Here is an 18,238-nt window from a genome sequence, read left to right on the forward strand (position 1 = left end):
GCATCAACCAACATTTGGGCTGGATTACAGAGAAACATGGCACAGGCTTTAACTGGCATGCAGCTCCCCCTGCTCCAGTCAGAACCACGGCCAGGGGCTGCAAAGGACCAGGGCCCCTCTGCCACAGCAAGGAATGCACACCAAGCCCTGCCCCAGCCCCTGTGTAGAGACAAGACCTTACACCGCATGGAAGAGGCAATCACAGCAGTTACTGTCCCTTCCAAATACTCAGAATTAAAAACAAACCATTAAAATATATCTAAAATATAAAATCTTCATAAGAGTGACGGGAATCAGTAACCATCTTACATGTGTTTGACGTATATATTTGGTACTGTCTCATGAGAACAGTTATTCTTACCACAGAAAGAAGGGTGGTGGTGGTTGCGTTGTTTTGTTTTTGAAATAAGGAAAAAAAAAATCTTTTAATGTGCCACATTTCAAGAATATTTTTCTCCACCTAGAGAGATTTGGGTGGAGGGGAACATCAAATAACCCCAGGAGAGTTAAAACAAACTTGCCTATCCCAAGTTTGTTAACAATATTCCCCTTGTTTTTTTGTTGTTGTTTTTTAAAGCAAAACCAAAAAAGTTGTGTTGCCACACACCCACCTGTGGCTGAGCCCTAGAGACACCAGCAGGATTTCAGGGCACAAGTCTCTTGCTCCAGGTAGGGAAACTGAGGCTGAGTTCACATCCCCAGCCACCTGCAGAGGACTTTGCAAAGGAGCTGCTGCCCCTCCTTGCGCCAAATGCCAGAGATGTCGGGGCAAAAGCATGCCCTGGTTCAGCAGCAAAACTGGACTGAAGAGCCAAGTCTGCCAAGGCTCTTTTTCAATGCCTGATATATCCAGAGCCTTAAATATCTGTCCTCTTTTACACCCCCAAATCCCTTTGGCTTTCTCCTGAACTCCAGAACTGCTCTGCATGCATTTAGTTCACATAATCTGATTACTAAAGAGATGCAGATTAATTCATACTTCCTACCAAGCAGGGTTTTTTTTTTTTTTTTTTTTTTTTTTTTTTTGTTTTGCTTTTGTTATTGTTGTTTTATTGCTTTTGCTTGAAGGAAGGAGGGAAAACCAAAGCACTTCCCTCACCCCTTCCCTTCCCCATGCAATTTGCGTCATCTCTGGAACAGGTTGGCACCTACACAGCTAAGATCACTGAGAAAATGGTCACTGCTATAGCTGTACATGCCACTTCTGCTATTATTTCAAAGGCTTCAAATGAAACTTCTTTAAAGTAAACTAACCTAAAATGAAAACAAACATTAAAACAAATGAAACAAATAGTTATCCTGGAAAATAGAGGTGCTGTCCTGGCTTCTAAGGCACTGCACACAGCACAGGTGAGAGGGAACTTCTCCAGCTTGCCCTTGGGTGTTCCTAAGATTCAATAGGTTCAGAGCTCCCAAGGGATCCTAATCCATTTGGCACTCAGCCTTTTTTTTTTTTTTTTTTTTTAATATCCCCCCACGCAATGGAACTTGTTACCAAAAGGAGTTGGTGAGTTTGCTATGGTTTCTTAAAAAAAAAAAAATAATAATCAAATGCTCCAAAAGGTTTAATAGCTCTCTGGAAATATCCATCAGCTATGCTGCCAAGGCAGGAGAGGGAGGGAGGTACAGGGAGATTCAACTGCAGGGAAGCCCTGGTGGGAGCCAGAGATGGATGGGGTGGTACTTCCAAAAGCTACTTAAATGAGAAGGCAAATATTGCACCCAGAAGAGGGGCTGAGTGCTGTGGCAGTTGCAGGTTTGCTGCACTGCCCATCCTTGGCACCCTGCAGTGCTCCAGCCTCAGCAGCACAGCTGGTTCTCCCAGTGCACCGCAGCACCTCTCAGTTCATTTAAGTAGCTGTTCTGGCATGGGGACCTAAAAATGGATCAAATTACGTGGTCTGATTCTTAACCTAGCCCTCTAACTTGGAAACCAAACTGCCTTTTAATGTCAACCAGTCATTGAAAAAATTGCATCTGTCTATGGTAACTGATTCCCAGCCACTCTTAAGCCCAGCATTGGCTTGTTCCACTTTTCACATTGGTGTCATTGCTGCTCTTATTTCCTCCTTGCTTGCAGCTGGCCGCTCTGTCCCTTCTGATGTTGCTGTTTCACCTGGGCCAGAATGTCTCTGATCTTGCGCTGTGCCATCTGTGGACAAGAAGAGCAAAGAGGAGAACTGGGGCCCCTGTGCTAGTGGTGTCAGAGTACCACTCCCTAGCTCTCCCCCTGCCCAGCAGGTCCTGTTAAACTGCAGGGAAATGGCACTGCATGTCACGACAGATGTTGATGTAGGCAGCACAGGTAAGTCTGTCACTGGAAAAGTTCAGGACATTTTTTCATCCAACAATGGCTGCAAAGTGGGATGGGAAAGAGGAATCTCTGTCACTGGTTAGTTTCAAGACCATGTGAGATCAAATACTGGCAGGAATTGTTCATGGTGGCACGGATGGGCTAGGTAACTCCTGGAGGTCTCTTCCTCTCCTATTTTACTATGGTTTTCTCAAAAAGTTGATTTTGGGACATCACACTCTCTGAATGCATGTACACATAAGCCCACAGTTAAGTGCAGAAAAAACTTCTATAGGAGGACATACAGGTGAACACTATCCCTTATGAGCCATTAGGGGATCTACCAGCACTGAGCTGCCAGGACCATACCTGGCTGGCATAGAAGTGCCCAATGATCTTCACAATGACTTGCTCGTTCTCATCAGGGGTCTGATCCCGTGGTACCACCACCTCTGCTGCTGTCAGGTTCTGCAGCTCATTGACCTGCACGGAAGCATAGAGACCAACCTGTTGCATGGTGTGGGAAGAACATTCATGTCCCCCAAGCCATCCCACTGAGAAATCTGTCACTGGGATTCCCCTGGGTGCCAGCACAAAGTGGGTGTGCTCTCAGAGACATCGCAACCCCACGATGCTCTCATCCCCTCCCAAATGTCACTTCTGCTTACAGTTTTGCCTCCTTTGCCAATGACCCTCCCCGCAGATGAGGCAGGGACCCGGATGTGTGTCTCCAGCTTTACTTCTTCCTTTGGTCCAAAAAAGTTTTCCTCCTTCAGCTTCCCATAAATCCTGCCTTGTGCCTGTAGAGGGGAAGGAATGAGGCATCAGGTGCAGCTTAAGATGTCCTATCCCCACATGCCCCCTCAGTTCACCCAGCTTGGCAGGTATCCATCCTGCGGACCAGGGACATATGCCAGATCGCAGTCAAATCCCAGTTCCTCAGGATTTTAAATCAGCTCAGCCCCCAGGAGGGCTGGTGCTGTGTTAAAAAAAGCCACAGTCCAGGGGAGCCTCAAAAGTGCACACTAAGAAGAGGTGGCCGTTCTGTTCCTCCCCATCCAGCTTTGCAGGGAAGGGGATAGTGGAGGAGGGCACTGGGAGACCCCTTCCCCCACCCCCCCTCCCAGCGATGGCAGCAAAGGGAGGGACCTTGAACTGAGCTTCTGGAGGGCCCGTGATGATGACCATGCGCACTTTGGAGTCCGGCGTCTCCGGGGGTGCAATCTGGAGGGGAGGAGAGAGACGGTCACCGCAGCAGGGAGTTGCACAGGCAGGATTATGGCCATGCCCTCCTCCCCTGCAGTGCAGGATTGGGCACCCAGACACATCACCTGGGCTTTTAAGGTGTTTTTCACCACCAGAAAGGCACCCACTTGGTGAGAGGTGCTGGCAGGACAGAGCTCCTTGACAGGGAGACACTACCTTAATAGAGGCACTTGCAAACCGGGAGAGCTGCTTGATGTGCTGGCCCTTCTTGCCAATGATCGCACCAACCGCCTGCGCAGGGATGAAGACATGCACCGTCTCTTGCTCCGGAGGCTGCAGGTACAGTGTTACTGCTCAGGCTCAGATGCCATCACAAGGATCTGGGCAGTAGAGGCCCCCCCACCTCTGCTAGCCCAAGTGACAGCTATGCCTCTCCTGATGGTGCTGGGTGAGTACTTTATCTGCTGTATTTGCAATAAGTTATAGGTCCAGATTCTGCACCCACACTGGACCTGACCCACCAGGTGACAGCAAAAGATGTTAAAGTCACAGCCCCATTCATTGCAAGGATCTTCCCAATGCAGAGGAGATCTCTGAGATGGAAACAAGAGCGATTTTAGCTGCCAGGTGTTCACCTACCATGAAGGAGCTGTACGGCGCGGCTCCAGAGACACTGCTAGGAGGAGGAGGTACTGCATTGGAGGAGGCAGGGAAGAGGCCAACAGCAGCCAGGTTAAGGCCAGGGATGAGGTGAGATTGCAGCTGAGGGTGAGAGGAGATAAATGTTCATTGCTTTTACCAAGGAATCCTCTTAGAGAGCACACATCAGATGAGAGGTAGGGCAGGAACCGTGCCCGGCAAAGCTGCCGTCCCTGAGCCAAGCTGCACTCACGCTCATGGCTGCTACATCGTTCTCGTAGGCTTCCCTCACTTTCTTCATGATCTCCTGCTCTGCTTTGCAGCAGTTCTCAATGGAGCCTTTCACCGTGATCGTCCTTTCAGGGTTGTACAGAGTCAGGTCCTGCAATCTGACGGGGGGGGTTAGTGTTACCCTGGTGAAGCAGCAGCACCATCTCCCTGCCATGCCTTCCCAGTAGTGTGTGTATCCTCCCTTCTTTCTCATGAAAGATTAGCTGCTATCATCACAGCAGGCACTACACAGGCAGCACCTGCCCTGGTGCCAGTCAGAGCAGGGATCAAAATAATGGTTTGCATTGGGAAATCCATCCAGCCTTCCCCAAAAACACAATTTAAGAGGAAAAAAAAACAATTTTCATTGGCTATAAAACCCAGCCAGCCCTGTGGGCCACTGCAGCACAGAGAGGAAGAAGAAGTGATTAAAGAAAACATAATACCAGGATTTTTCAAGACAGCTTTGGGAACCAAAGTACCCATGCCATAGGTTGGTTTCCCATGTGATGGACAGGCATCTTCACCTACTTTTATCCATCTCTTCCTCATCGTTCCCATCCACCCCACGCTGGAAAAGGCCTGCCCTGGTTTTCCCAAAGACAGCAAGGAGCCTTACGATGAGATGGTGATTTTTGTCTCTGTGTCCTGCTCCACTTTCTTCAAGTTTCGCCCTTCTTTGCCAATCAGGCGCCCCACAAAGTTGTTATGGGCCAAGATTTTCAGAGGCACTTCATCAGCTCTTGAGAGAGGAATGAAAAAGAAAAAAAAAAAAAAAAAAAGATTACTACTGCCCTACTGCCAGAAGAAGAGAGATTGACTACAAAGTGACAGGGTAAATTCATGTTTCCTTGCTCAAAGTACTCCAGCTCTCCCAAGGCATGGCTCCCACATGCAGTTTGGAGTGCCACACAGGTCCAGGTGTTAAGACAGTAATACAGCCCAGCAAAGAGCTGTGGATAGGATATGCATGCACAGAACGGAAGGGGGAAACCTTACGTCTTGGTGTCCTTTGCCTCCTTCTGCATGATCTCCAAAATCATTTTGCAGGCAGCAGAGCAGCCCTCAGGGGTGGAGTGGATGCTGATAGCTTTTTCTGCAGCTCCTGCATTCTCTTTTCGGTGCACATCAATCCTGCAAGCACAGGATCAATGCTGGGGTGGGACACAGCGGAGAGGCTCTGTGGTTTTCCAGCTGAGTTAGTGCTGGCTGCTCTACTCCCCCAGCATTGCTGCAGACTGCCCTAAGATCAAGCATTGTGTTATATGCACACAGGAGAGGCAAGGGGAGTTAATTCTGGGCTCAATACTTGACATGGACACCATAGCTATAAGTTCAAAACATAGAAATCCAAATAAAGCGGCAATATCTATTTATATTACTTAACAGGAGTCATTAAGTGGCAGAACAAGCATGTTCCTGGGAGATGGGATGCATTGTCCATTACTTCATGTCTTAGAAAAAGCCTTCCTTGGAGAAGAGCAATAGTCAACATAAGATTGTAGGCCAAATGCAGGCGAGTGAAGCTCAGCAGGCTTGTGCTAAACGAGACCAACTGAACTAGTGACTTCCCCACGCACTCCCTGCAGTTGCTCTGCTGCCCAGCACTGAGGAGCCTGTGGGCCCTGATCCAGACAGGGCTGTCCTGGCAAAGGGAGACACGTGGGGAACCAGAAGGCAGAGCTGAGGAACAGCAGGGGAATGTGGCTCTTGGACATACCACCTTGTACAGCAGGAGTGCCAGAGCATCCTCCCACAGCCCATGCTCCACAAAGAAATCCAGCCTCAAAAATCACTGCAGATCAGTCCACTAATTAAGGTGCAAACCAGCTCACGGGGGAAGGGGAGGAGTACAGACTCACTTGGACTGTGTCTGCTTGGTGATGTTCCTGATGGTGGCCCCTTCCTTGCCGATGATAGCACCCACATACTGTGTGGGCACCAGAAGACGGAGGGGAATGTCAACTGGCTGCTGTTTGACCGGTGCCCCTGCGGTGACAGGCGAACCCTGCCTGGGGGCACCACGTGTCCCAAACCCACCCCGCCGCCCATTCTCTGGTCCTTGCATGGACTGCTCATCAGGGATGTAGGAGACCTTCAGAGCATGGTTCTCCAACTGGTGCCCATTCAGCTTCATGATGGCTCTGGAAGACAAGCAAGGAGAGAAGGGGTTGGGGTGGTGGATGTCCCTCCCCAAGCAGCAGCGTATCAGCACCACCCAAAACAGGTCATACCCTCCCTGGCACCAAATGTCCATTGAGGAAGCATTGAGAATGGTGCATGGAAAAGCCATCAATGCCACAAAGACATGGAAGGACTTCACCCAGCCGGGATAGGGAAAAATGTTTTAAGGTGGCTCTCTCTGAGCACCCAACCCTGGGTCAGGGGACTAGAGTAATGGGTACAGGACAGAAAGGTGCAGGAAGTGATTTCCAGGTCTCCTCTGCCTTACAGGTTTTTTTGGTTTTTTTTTGGTCAACATTTCAAACCCATCTCCTACTGGCTGCAAGAACGATAAACTGTCGATAGATAGGGCTAGCAGCAAGAGCAAAGTGACTGCTCGTCACAGTTCTTCTGCACAGCTCTCCTTCTAACCTCCCAAGGTTTCTACAGAGACAATCCAAACTGCAAGTTTCCAGAAATTGCTCAGTGACTCAACTCGTGGTGGTAGTGCTAAGCAAAGCCCTGCAACTGGCTGAACAGAGACTAGTAGCCCCATCCCTGCAGCATGGGGGGGGGGGGAGGGGGGAGGGGGCTCCAGAGGAAAACACTTGATAAAGTGTATGCATCCACAAAAAAAAAAAAAAAAAAAAATCGCAGGGGACAAAGGCTGCAGACCTGAGAGCAAAACTACTCGCAATGAGCTTTTCTGCTACAGGCTTCCTAACGAGGGAAATCCAAAACATTTCCAAGTGCAAAGCACAGGGCCAGTGCAGACTGACATGGGACAGGACAAACTGGTTATGCATGGGAGCAATCCCTTTGCTGTGCTCCATGCACTCTGTGGTGCTGGACTCTGTCCCATGCTATTACAGAAAGTACAACTGAAGGGTGATTCTCCAGTGAAGCTTTGGTGCGGCCACACATACAACCACAGCAAGTTCATGGTGGCTACAGCTTTGACATTTGAAACATTATAGACCAGGCAGTGATTTGGAAGATGCTTTCATGGGATGACCACACACAACGTCCCTGGGGACTGTGGCGTGGCCACAGTGGCCACAATTGAGACATGCCCAACTCACTGACGTAAACCTTCCTGGATAAAAATCTATCAATTAGCTCCTCCTGGCTGTCCTCCAAGGAAAGTGCTGATTCCATCACTTTTACAGCTTTCCAGAGCCCTTCATCAGAGCAAGAGGAAAGTGAAATAAACACAGTGGTGAAAACCCAACTAATTTTCCATTTGCATTTAGTGTAAAGTCTGATCTTCCCCAGGCAGGATAAGGATTGGAGTTGTAAGTCTCCTAGTGACACAACCATTAGCCAGAGAGGACGTGTGTTGCCTCACACCCAAGAACCTAACAGTTTCTATGATATTTGGCCTCAGTATTACTATTTTCTGGAGCCACAATTCCTTAGATCATTTGAATACAAGAAAATCGGTGTTTTCCTTGAAAAAAGTTGTTTGTTTTTACTCTGAACTGCAGAAAGAAAAAGCCTAACAACCTGGATGTCTTCTAAGGGGCTTTAATCTGAAGGCAAATAAAAAGAAATCAGCAGAGGGAACAGAGTGTTTCTCAAAGATTTGCCATATTTTTACCCCAAATTTATGAATTCTGGGTTAACGTGACTCCCAGCACTGAAAATCCTGTTTTCTGCACATAGTAAGGGGTACAAAGCCACTGCAGCATGCCATGTAAGGGCAGCCCTGTGCTGCTTGCGTGGGCTACAGGGCACTTACTGCCTGGTCTGCTCCCGGTTTGCATAAGTGACGTTAACAACGGCGGTTTCGCTGTCTGTGTTTACTGCAAGTAAAAAAGGCAGAAATTAGAGCCAATGCGAGCATCTCAGGCCAAGCACACCTGTAAAGCAGAGTCCATGTTCAGGATGGCCAGGGTCTGTCCTGTCCCAGCCCAGTGAGGGATGTGTACAAGTTTTTCTACTACAAAGGAGAAGATCGTCCAAGGGTTTGCACCATACTGGTACTACTGACAATGCCCACGGACACTTTCCCAGACAGCACAGCCCCTCCTGCTCTATTAAAAGGATACCACTATGTCATATAATTGTAGAATATCCCAAGTTGGAAGGGACCCACAAGGATCATTAAGTCCAACTCCTGGCTCCACACAGGTCTACCCAGAAATTCAGACCATATGACTAAGAGCACAGTCCAAATGTTTCTTAAACTCCCGACAGGCTTGGTGCTATGACTGCATCCTTGGGGAGCATGTTCCAGTGCACGACCACCCTCTTGGTGAAGAACCTCTTCCTGATATCCAGCCTGAACCTCCCCTGTCGCAGCTTGGCACAGTTCCCACAGGTCCTATCAATGGTGACTAAAGAGAACAGATCGGCACTTGCCCCTCCACTCCCACTCATGAGGAAGCTGCAGACTGTGATGAGGCCTCCCCTCAGCAGCCTCCTCTTTTTCAGGCTGCCCTTGCTCTCTGCACTGAAGAAGCAAAGATGTCAAAGCCAGCTCCATCCATTCTCCTGCCACCCCTTGCTGGAGCCCAGGGATGGTCTGAGCTGCACCCCCCAGCCCTCCTTTCTACATCAAGGACAGTTATGGTAACTCTACACACATTGGGCATCCCTGGGGCAATATTTAAGCTCCTGTCTCAACTGAATGCCACTAGAGACTGAGATAAGATCTGCTAAGCAGAGACAGTAGTCCCTCACCAGCCTCCAGAGGATCCTGAACCTTCCCTGGAGGAGCTGTTGGTGAGCCACATTTGTGTGGCCTTTATGGCTCACTGAAGGGGGACCCAAGGGTGCAGAATGATGCTGGCCAGTAACCTGTGAGGGAGACCCATGTGCACTACCCACAGCCTCTGCTGGACTTGCCTTTTAGTGGTTGAGAGTGATAACAACAAAAGGACCCAGTGACCAGGCTGAGACCTCCTGACACCTTTAGCCAGGGACACAGCTGACAAACAAAAAACATGTGTCTGTCCTCTCCATCCTCCCACCCCAAACAGGCAGGACAGAATATATCTAAGTAACAGCAAGTTGGCTTCTTTTTTCAGCATTACCTTGCTCACAGTTTTCTACAGTGCCATACTGAGCTAGCAAACCATCTAGGACCTGGAAAACAGAGAAAAAAAAAAAATCACATTACATGGGGACAGTCAGGACAGACCCAGAAAATACAGTCAATCAATAAAGATAGAGTTCTAGACATTAAGATAGTATAAGCAATTTGAGAAACAAAGGTCCTGTCTGCCCCAGGATAATGGGTGAACGAGCCTCAGAGCCAGCTGTGGGGAGCAGAGAGGTAGAAAAGAGCCTCAGAGCCAGCTGTGGGGAGCAGAGAGGTAGAAAAGAGCCAGGGAAAAGTCCCAGCAGCTGGCTGGAAGAAAGGGTCCATTTTTCCTACAATAGATAAATCAAATAACACTATTATAACTGGGGATTTTGTTGATGTAGCTTACATTGCTTATACCAGTTGAATTTACTCTTGTAGCAGAAGAGGAACAAGTGATATGGACACAAGGATCCAGTATAATTAGACCCACACAAAAACAAAGAAAAGGATGAATCAGTTTTAATCCCAAGTACAGAAACCTGCGGGGGAATTACGCCTTAAATTTGCTCTAAAATTCTTCATGGCAAGTCCTTGTGCTGTTCTCCCTGCTTGCCCCTCTTACCTCCCATCGCAACTGGGGTGGGATGTTTCTGATTTGAATTTTCCGGCTCCTGAAATAAATGAAAAGCAATTAAAACCAGATTTGGTGTCAGAAATTCATTCATCTCACATTGAACTGTTCCTCATTGATGTATCTAATCAAGCTTTGCATTCCCACATGCTTCCAGGGTTTCTGATGGCATTTGGTTAATTACACCTTGCTTTATTGCCTGGTAGGTGCTAGATATATGCTGTGAGCTTCACTGAGAACAAGATGCCAAAATCCACCCAACCCTTCTGCACTGACTATAGCTGTAGCAAGGGCATAGCTAAAGATGCAGAGTTTTGACAGATTCATTACAATGATTAGAAAGCAAAAGGGGAACTAGCATTCATTTAACCTGCCCCCCACACTGGAGACAAACCCAGGCCGTGAAGGGGAGAGTCTGGGGATGTCAAAAATGCTGGCAGGGAGCTTACAGGGCATGGCCATGACATCTGGAAACTCAGCTCCAGCATCTGAGTTAGTCTCAGGCCACTTCTCCACTCAAATTTTTGGCTCTTCCTAACCTAACTTTTTCCAAAGCAGAAACTTTGTTTGCTTGTTTGTTTTTTAATTCTGATGTCCAATTTACCCTGGAGGTGCTGCTGCCTGCCAGCCACTCCTCGCCCAGCAGCTGCCACAGACAGCTGTGGGCAGCTGTGAGCCCTTCTGGACACTCCAGCCCCAGCACACAAACTGCTGCTGGTGGTACCCCAAGAGCCCTTGCCAACAGTAAATACCAGGAAATGTGTTTTTTTTTTTTTTTTTTTCCCCTCACCATTGTGATATTTCCACCATATGGTTTTGCCACCTTCTGCAGTTTTGGTAGCCCACAGGAGAAGAAAACACATTGTGCACAAGCAAAGGGAAGTGGAGAGCACTCAGATGAGCCTCCTCAATTTCCTAATTCACAACACCCAGTGAGACATTCATCTCACAGCAGTAACACCCTTAGGTTCCCAATGCTGCTAACACCCTTGGAGGATGAAGCCTTGTGAGGGCAAATGCACAGATGCGGCTAGCTTTGGTCCAAGAAGAGTTGAGTTAAGGGTGCAAATGTCTGCTGCAAAACACCCCGTGGGATTGACTTTTTAGCCCTCAAAAAGTTCAGCATCTAATTTTAAGGCCCAATCTGAAATGAGTGTCTAAGTGCAGTGGGAGACAGTCTCTACCCCTATACCCAGTCAAGCTGCTCAGCAGAACATGAGACTTTAAGATCCCTAAAGAAAAGGGAGATGAAATGGCATGACCACCACAGGCAGCTCAGCACTGGCAGCACTGTTTTGGGGTAAATACACTTGGACAAGCTCATCACGGATCCGAACTTCAAACGCAAATTATTTGTGGATACGTTAAGTAGTCTAAAAAAGGAGAGAAAATTCGATTCTAGTTTTGTTGTTGTTGTTGTTCTAATTACACAACTTCAGAGGGTGGCCCAGCTCATTTGTCAATGAGAAGAAGAAATTGGTCTCAGCATGAAAAGGTCAAAAGCAATCAGTATTATTTAGACACACAAGTAAAGACTCCTCATAAGCACCTTTATCCTGTCAGTTAAAAGCATCTATCTTGAGCTCATCCTCTGATCTACACTGCAGATTCAAATTCACATATAAAAATGCCTGAAAGGGCTGGTTTGGTTGGTTTCAAACAAATCAACTTTGGATGTTTCCCAAAGTCATTTAGATTCATACTGGAGGGATGGAATATCCAGAAAGATGTGGGATTGCTCTGCCATCTGAAAGCCCTAAAGAAGCACAGAAATAAATACGTAAGTAGTCAGCACTCTCATCAGCTCAAACATCAGCAAGGCTCTGAAACACCAAATTTTGTTGCTACTATGGATGCAAACTTGCAGGGGGAAGGGGGGGGGGGCACAGACAGATAACCCAAACCCTTAAAATTCAAGGTATAGCAGAGGGGTGCAGGAAGAAAGAGAAAAGTAGAGACACTAAGAAACCAGATCTTTTGTTTACATGCTCATCTACATCCCAAAATGAATAGGAGAGAGATTAAGAAATTCAGAAAGCAAAGAATGTCACAGTCCAGTGAGGGACAAAAGGATTTGAACTGACAGAGAAACTAGATTTCCAACCATCCACCCCTGCCACAGAAACATCTCCACCTAGCTACCTACAAGCATTTGCACAGGCAGAGCATGTGTTCTTCACATTTGTGACCAGAACCAAATGCACCATGGAAAGAAAATATTTATTTATTAATTATTAAATATTATACACATATTATGCAATTATATAACATACGATTGCATATATTATATACATATAAAATAATAGCAGTATATAAGTATATAATACAAATAAATATATAATAATATACAAATATTAAATTCCAGCAAGGCCATGCTTGGCTAGAGAGATGAATTTTATCAGCCCAACTGACAGAGCTGCAAAACACAAAACAGGTTCCTGTGAGCCCAAATGCCCTCCTGCACTGAAAACTGCAGAGAAGTCCATCCAGGGAGCCAGCACCCTGAATATTTGTGGCATCAGTGCTGCAGTGCCCATTCTGTGCTGAGGCAGGTGGAAATGGGACTGCAGCCATCTGCCTCTCACTAAGATCTGAGGTTCTGGCTCGATATGGACTCTCCCTGCAGCACGTGGAAATCACCCCATCTGAAGAGCTGCCCCTGCTCGGATTTGGCTCCTTCCAAGCCCTTAGCAGTATCTGTGGTTAGAATTACAGAGGAAGTCATGAATAAATAAACCCATCTTATTTGCTTTACTATAAGCAGGTCCCACTGTATGTTGAACCTTGTTGTGAATGTCACTCTTCAGATCATTGAATGCGACACCTGGTTCTGCTCCCTACAACCTCTGCCCGGCGCTAAGCTTTACTCCAAATAAATAACTCTGCTTGTCGGTGATTCCCAGCTTTTTATTCATAATGTGCCAAACCCAGGGAGCTCCTCCCTCTGCACAGCTATCTAACTCAGTATACACGACCTCAGCTGCAAGCTGGGACTAGCTCAGGGGCTCTGTACAACACAAAGATGTAGCACCACCTGTGCTTGCATCCCTCAGGCAGGAATCACCCGATAAACCTGGCATGAGACAGCAGGAGGTCCCCACGGCCTCCAACTGTGCTGCTTGCCTTATGCCAAAAGCAGGAACATCCCAAATCCTTGGGGTGATCTGATGCAGAGCAAACCACCTGGTAAAAATGTCTATTTGCAAGTCTGGCCAGTTCCTGTCCGTGCGCTGGTAGCTTTTTAGATAACAAAAATAATAATTAAATAAAAAAGGAAAAGGGAAAAAATGGGGGAAGGAAAGATGAGGGTGAAGAGCTGTAGGGCTCGCTGTAGGGCTCTAAGGGGAGAGGAAATGTGAGTCCCAGGAAGGGATCCCAGTGTCACCGTCCTCCTGCTTCATGCCTATATTGCTATTTGTGATAATGGGATTTTAGCATTCAACTATGTCAGTTCTTCAGCCCTCAAAAACCTGCAAAGCTGCCTGGCAGCCCAGTACAGATGTCCTGGCTCTCTTGAGGAATCAGGAGGCAGATCAAGACCTTTGAAATCACAAACAGAAAAGCTTGATGCTTTCCACAAATCCTTCTGAGCTGTGGACAGGGCTCACTAGAAAAATAAAAACCCATCCTGATAAAACCAGACTGTAACAGGAGGCTAAGATGGTTCCATATTATGGAGTTGGGTTAGTATTTGTGACTCCTGAACATCATGATGTACTCTGTCAAAGTCTTCCCTGGGTTTTTCCTTCAACTGTCTCTCTTTAAAGAGCAGAACACGCTACCAGATTAAACCTCACAGGGGGACAAAAGCGAAGAGATGGAGCAAAGTGCCATGAAGCAACCTGCAGTGTCCAGAAAAGGTATGGACTATCCTGAAATATCCAGTACCACACAGAGATTTTTTGCCCTCTCATAATGTGCCTATCAATACAGCACCTGGACAGACTGCATGGTTCAAGAACAAGTGGATCAGCAGCAACCTCTTTTCCAGAATGGACAAACTAATGCGGATATTTTTTTTTTTTTTTTGAAGAAGTGGCAGCAAAACAAGAGCTCTGTTCATTCAGAAAATACCCACTGCTGTTCTCTGACAGCCCTGAAACCAGGTGGAAACCATGCTCTGTTTTTAACACACCCAAAGCCCTCCTACTCACACTGTTGCTGGCTGTCAGTGCCACAGCAGCAGCTGCACTCTTGTGTTGCACAGCATCTCTACTACGGGCAGCACATCCCACTCAGCACACAGTGCTGGTATCCACTGCATCCTTCACAGAAAACCCTGATCACACCACAGGCAGAATCATTGTTAACAATCCAAAATTAGATGGGTTTGTTTGTTTTTAAATTTCACTGGGAAATATCCCAGTGCAGATTCAGCTGTCGGGATCTCCCTTGGCATTCAAGAGGGTGGCCAGAGCCTCCCACTTAATTAAGAATTTGCTTGCAATTCCCCTGGAGTGGACTGGCACAGCAATAGTGGCAGTGACCCAAGAAAAGGGCACTAGCTAGTTACAAGCAGGCAGCCTGGCTGGGCGCCAGCAGGAGGATGGGGCTGGCTGCTGCAAACGATAGCAAAGCAGAATTGGTACAACCTTTTCTTGCTCAAAGTTTCCCTTCGCTTTTGCATGAGCATCGTGTGGTATTTTCATGAGGATGCTTTCAGGGACAGAGCTGCTCCTTGCTGCATTGCCAGCACAGGTGCATGTATTTTCAGCAAGGAGATGCAGTGACACTTGCTTCTGCCTCCTCCCAATAAACTTTTGACCACATGCTCCAACCAAGATGAGGCAGACAGTCTCTCCCTCAAAAGGGGAAGAGATGGATGTTTGGAGAGGAGCATCATTGCACTCACACAGCAGGTGAGCAGCAGGAGTTAGAATAAAATTCTCATCTCCCCACCTGAACCTGCAGACGCACCTCTTTCCCCCCTCACAGCACATGGACCTTCATGATGCAGACAGGGACACTACCGAGGGATTTGGGTTGTTTTCCAATGTGATTTAGCCCTGAGCATTGCAGGAGGCAACTGGAGGGTTTGGTGTGGGGAGTGTATGGAGGAGCCCTATCATGCTGATGCCATGCACCGACGAGGTGGGTGCCAGTGCAGGGTCTGTGGCAGGTCACACGGAAGCACAGGGCTGTCTTGGGACAAGCACTCGGAGGCGGCACCTGACCAGTGTGGCAGTGAACACCCAGGAAAGCTGCTTTCCATAGAATGGTTTAGGTTGGAAGGGACCGTAAAGATCATCTAGTTCTCACCCCCCTGCCACAGTACCTGATGCTCTCTCCACCCTCTGTCTGTATCACAGTGCCAGTAACGGTGGGTCAAGCTACGCAGACACACCAGAGCTGCACATGCAACAGACATGGCTTCTGTGTGATATTGGCTACAGGAAGGGAGTGTTGGGAGATCCCCAAATTAAGGGCATTTTTTCCACAATGTTGATTTTTTCTGCCAGAGTTAAGGTCATCACTGCCCTCTCCTGGCTGTGCTGCTCTCCACCACGGATCTCCCAGTAGCAGCATCGCTAGGGTTCCCGTATACACATTTGTGCCCCTTGCTTCAAAGCCTGGCTTCACTGCTGGAGTTGCTAACTGAGGTGGACTTGGACCATGACCTGGACTGTGAAGTGGGACAGGTGAGGCACAGTCATACACACACCCACAGAGCAAAAGGAGTACCATCTCTATGCCTGCAACACCTTCTCCCAGACCTTAATTTAATGTAATCATTGAAGCAAAATTACTGCAACATCCCTCATCACAATACACACCTCTCTGAACACACCCTTTTTTCTAAAACCATCTTGTGTTATTTTGAGCCACTATCTTGCTTCTTTCCAACTCCAGTGACTTGCTTGTCCTCATATCCTAAAACCTCACAAAGCAATAACATATCCATAAACCACATGGTGGCAAAAACTCTGAGGCCAGCGGTTGCTGTTAGCTGGGGATCCCAGCTAAGGCAAGAGATGAGAGTTCCAGCTGTGTGTGCAAGAGCAAAGCCAGAGCTGCAGGGTGGCTAACTAGAGAGAGATTTGGGGATAGAATAAGAGGAAGAGGAGGTCAAGAAAGAAATATACAAATACATATGACAACATTAAAACAGCAGTAACAAAAAATAATAAAAGGCAGAGAGAAAGCCTGGCTCATCCCTTAAAGATTTGCTAATGAGGCCAAGAGAAATGATACAAAATGCCTCTCTGAGATCGTGTTTTTGGGAAGTCAACAAAGGCATTCAGCTTCTTGTAGAAACACAGAAGTGAACCTGCCATGGGATTTTGGAGAAATTCATATGCATCCTCCATGCACGAATATCATACAGACCAACTTGCCCTGGCTGGTAGTTATCCCTGACAAGCAAGCAGAACATGATAAACCTTTCCATCAATCATCTTGGCAAACAGAATTTGATCCTGGACTAATAAATCTGTTTAATTGGTTTCTCCCCATTAGCTCTTTTTTGGAACTGCTTTGTACACAGAGAATCATACCTAATAATTTACATGATTTTTCAGAGAGCTGCTAAGAATGAGAAGTTGTCCACAAACATGCCTCTGAAAGACCAAAAGAACTCATTCCTGTTTTTTTTGTTTTTTTTTGTTTGTTTGTTTGTTTGTTTTTTGTTTGTTTGTTTGTTTTTTTTAAAGAACTGCTGAATCTCAGGCAGGGGAAGAACTGCTTGATGACCAGTGCTGAAAGAAAAAAAAACAAAAACAAAAAAACCACACACACACACACACACTAAAATTCCCTCCTCTACAAAGTTGCTGTGCTACCTTTCCATTTTCCCCACTGATCCCAGGTAGATGGTGTTGGCATGAAGCACATGCCATGTCCACCCAACTAAGTGTCAACCTTTGAGAGGAGTCAACACCTCATGCTTCAAAAGATGCAAGAAATCTCAAAAACCTTTATATTCTACACACCCAGAGGAAGATTCTAATCGTCCCCCAGACTTCTGGGGTTAGTCCTTGCCAAATTAATACATCAAGTATCTGCAGACAGGACAAGTTTAACAGTAAGTAATAGAGAGAAAAGATGGATGAGTTTTATACAATGCATCCATTATCTTCCAATTCTAATTTGCTGGCAAGTTGCCATTTTTTGAAAAGCTATTTCTGATGCTATGAACATGACCCAAAGCCAAGCCCAGCTAAATTTGGTAAGCGCCCACAACTGGCAACCCAGCTCCAAAACTGAACAGGACATGCTGCCTAACTGGTTTCCATTGGCTCTAATGGTGCTGTGGACTTGAGGCTGCTTCACTTTGAGTACAAACATTGCAATGCAGCCAAGTGCAGCCCCCATGCATTTTAATTTCTTTATATTTAAGCATCTTTACCAGGTGATTGACAGTTGTCACTCCTGTTTCATGTAGTTTTGCTCAGAGGAAGTGGCCAGGGCCAACTTTTTTTTTCCTTTGCTTCCAGTCCACCAAGGACAGTGGGGTATTGGTCTGTTACTGGAGAGATCTTACAAACACTGCAGGCTCAGAGTACTTTGAGCTATTTTTTTTGCAACTAAGGGGAGCTGCAAAGATCCAGGCTCCTCACAACTTCAGATGCTTAAGCACACACCAGTAGCATGCAAGAAAGAAAGAAGAAGCAAAATTGCACTTGGGGTATTTCTGATGTAGGTCTGTGCCACAAGGAAGATGAGGAAGGCAGAAAAAGCAGCACAGGGGTGTGCAGGTTTGAGGGTTGTGGCAGTACAGCAGGAGTTGATGTTTCACTTCACCATACTCCCTGAGGGGGGCATAGCTCTGTATCCCTCATGCTAGCAGGTACAGATCTGTCAGAGAAAGCTGCAACAAAAATCAATGAGTCTCCATGCATGGCTCTGTGCCAATGGCACTGAATCTGTTTTCAAGCTAAATCAGGTTAAACTAGTGTAATGACTGCATGCAGACAAGCTCTCAAAGATCAAAGTGAACTTGTCAAGGGAGTCTAGTGAGAATCCAGAAGTTACAACACAGATTATACTATCTTATGAACTTAACTCA

The 18,238-nt window shown here is 46.9% G+C and overlaps 1 protein-coding gene across 3 annotated transcripts in view; it reads right to left on the bottom strand.

Annotated features, from left to right (window-relative positions):
• Positions 1 to 309: 309 nt before the first annotated feature.
• IGF2BP1 (insulin like growth factor 2 mRNA binding protein 1) overlaps positions 310 to 18,238 on the bottom strand; it is a 29,697-nt gene continuing 11,768 nt past the window's right edge. For 2 of the 3 annotated variants that reach the window (XM_027445469.3, XM_038168609.2), the window contains 13 exons: positions 10,225 to 10,273; positions 9,610 to 9,661; positions 8,313 to 8,376; positions 6,271 to 6,552; positions 5,408 to 5,542; positions 5,028 to 5,150; positions 4,392 to 4,527; positions 4,139 to 4,261; positions 3,716 to 3,832; positions 3,443 to 3,517; positions 2,962 to 3,093; positions 2,663 to 2,776; positions 310 to 2,152 (listed from right to left, as the gene is read on the bottom strand). In XM_027445469.3, the coding sequence (XP_027301270.1) occupies positions 2,060 to 2,152; positions 2,663 to 2,776; positions 2,962 to 3,093; positions 3,443 to 3,517; positions 3,716 to 3,832; positions 4,139 to 4,261; positions 4,392 to 4,527; positions 5,028 to 5,150; positions 5,408 to 5,542; positions 6,271 to 6,552; positions 8,313 to 8,376; positions 9,610 to 9,661; positions 10,225 to 10,273 (1,495 nt within the window). In that variant the 3' untranslated portion in view covers positions 310 to 2,059. The remainder of the gene's footprint in view (positions 2,153 to 2,662; positions 2,777 to 2,961; positions 3,094 to 3,442; positions 3,518 to 3,715; positions 3,833 to 4,138; positions 4,262 to 4,391; positions 4,528 to 5,027; positions 5,151 to 5,407; positions 5,543 to 6,270; positions 6,553 to 8,312; positions 8,377 to 9,609; positions 9,662 to 10,224; positions 10,274 to 18,238) is intronic. The other variant, XM_038168608.2, reaches the window with a different exon arrangement.

The sequence above is a fragment of the Anas platyrhynchos genome, chromosome 28, assembly GCF_047663525.1.
Source record: "Anas platyrhynchos isolate ZD024472 breed Pekin duck chromosome 28, IASCAAS_PekinDuck_T2T, whole genome shotgun sequence".
NCBI lineage: Eukaryota > Metazoa > Chordata > Aves > Anseriformes > Anatidae > Anas > Anas platyrhynchos.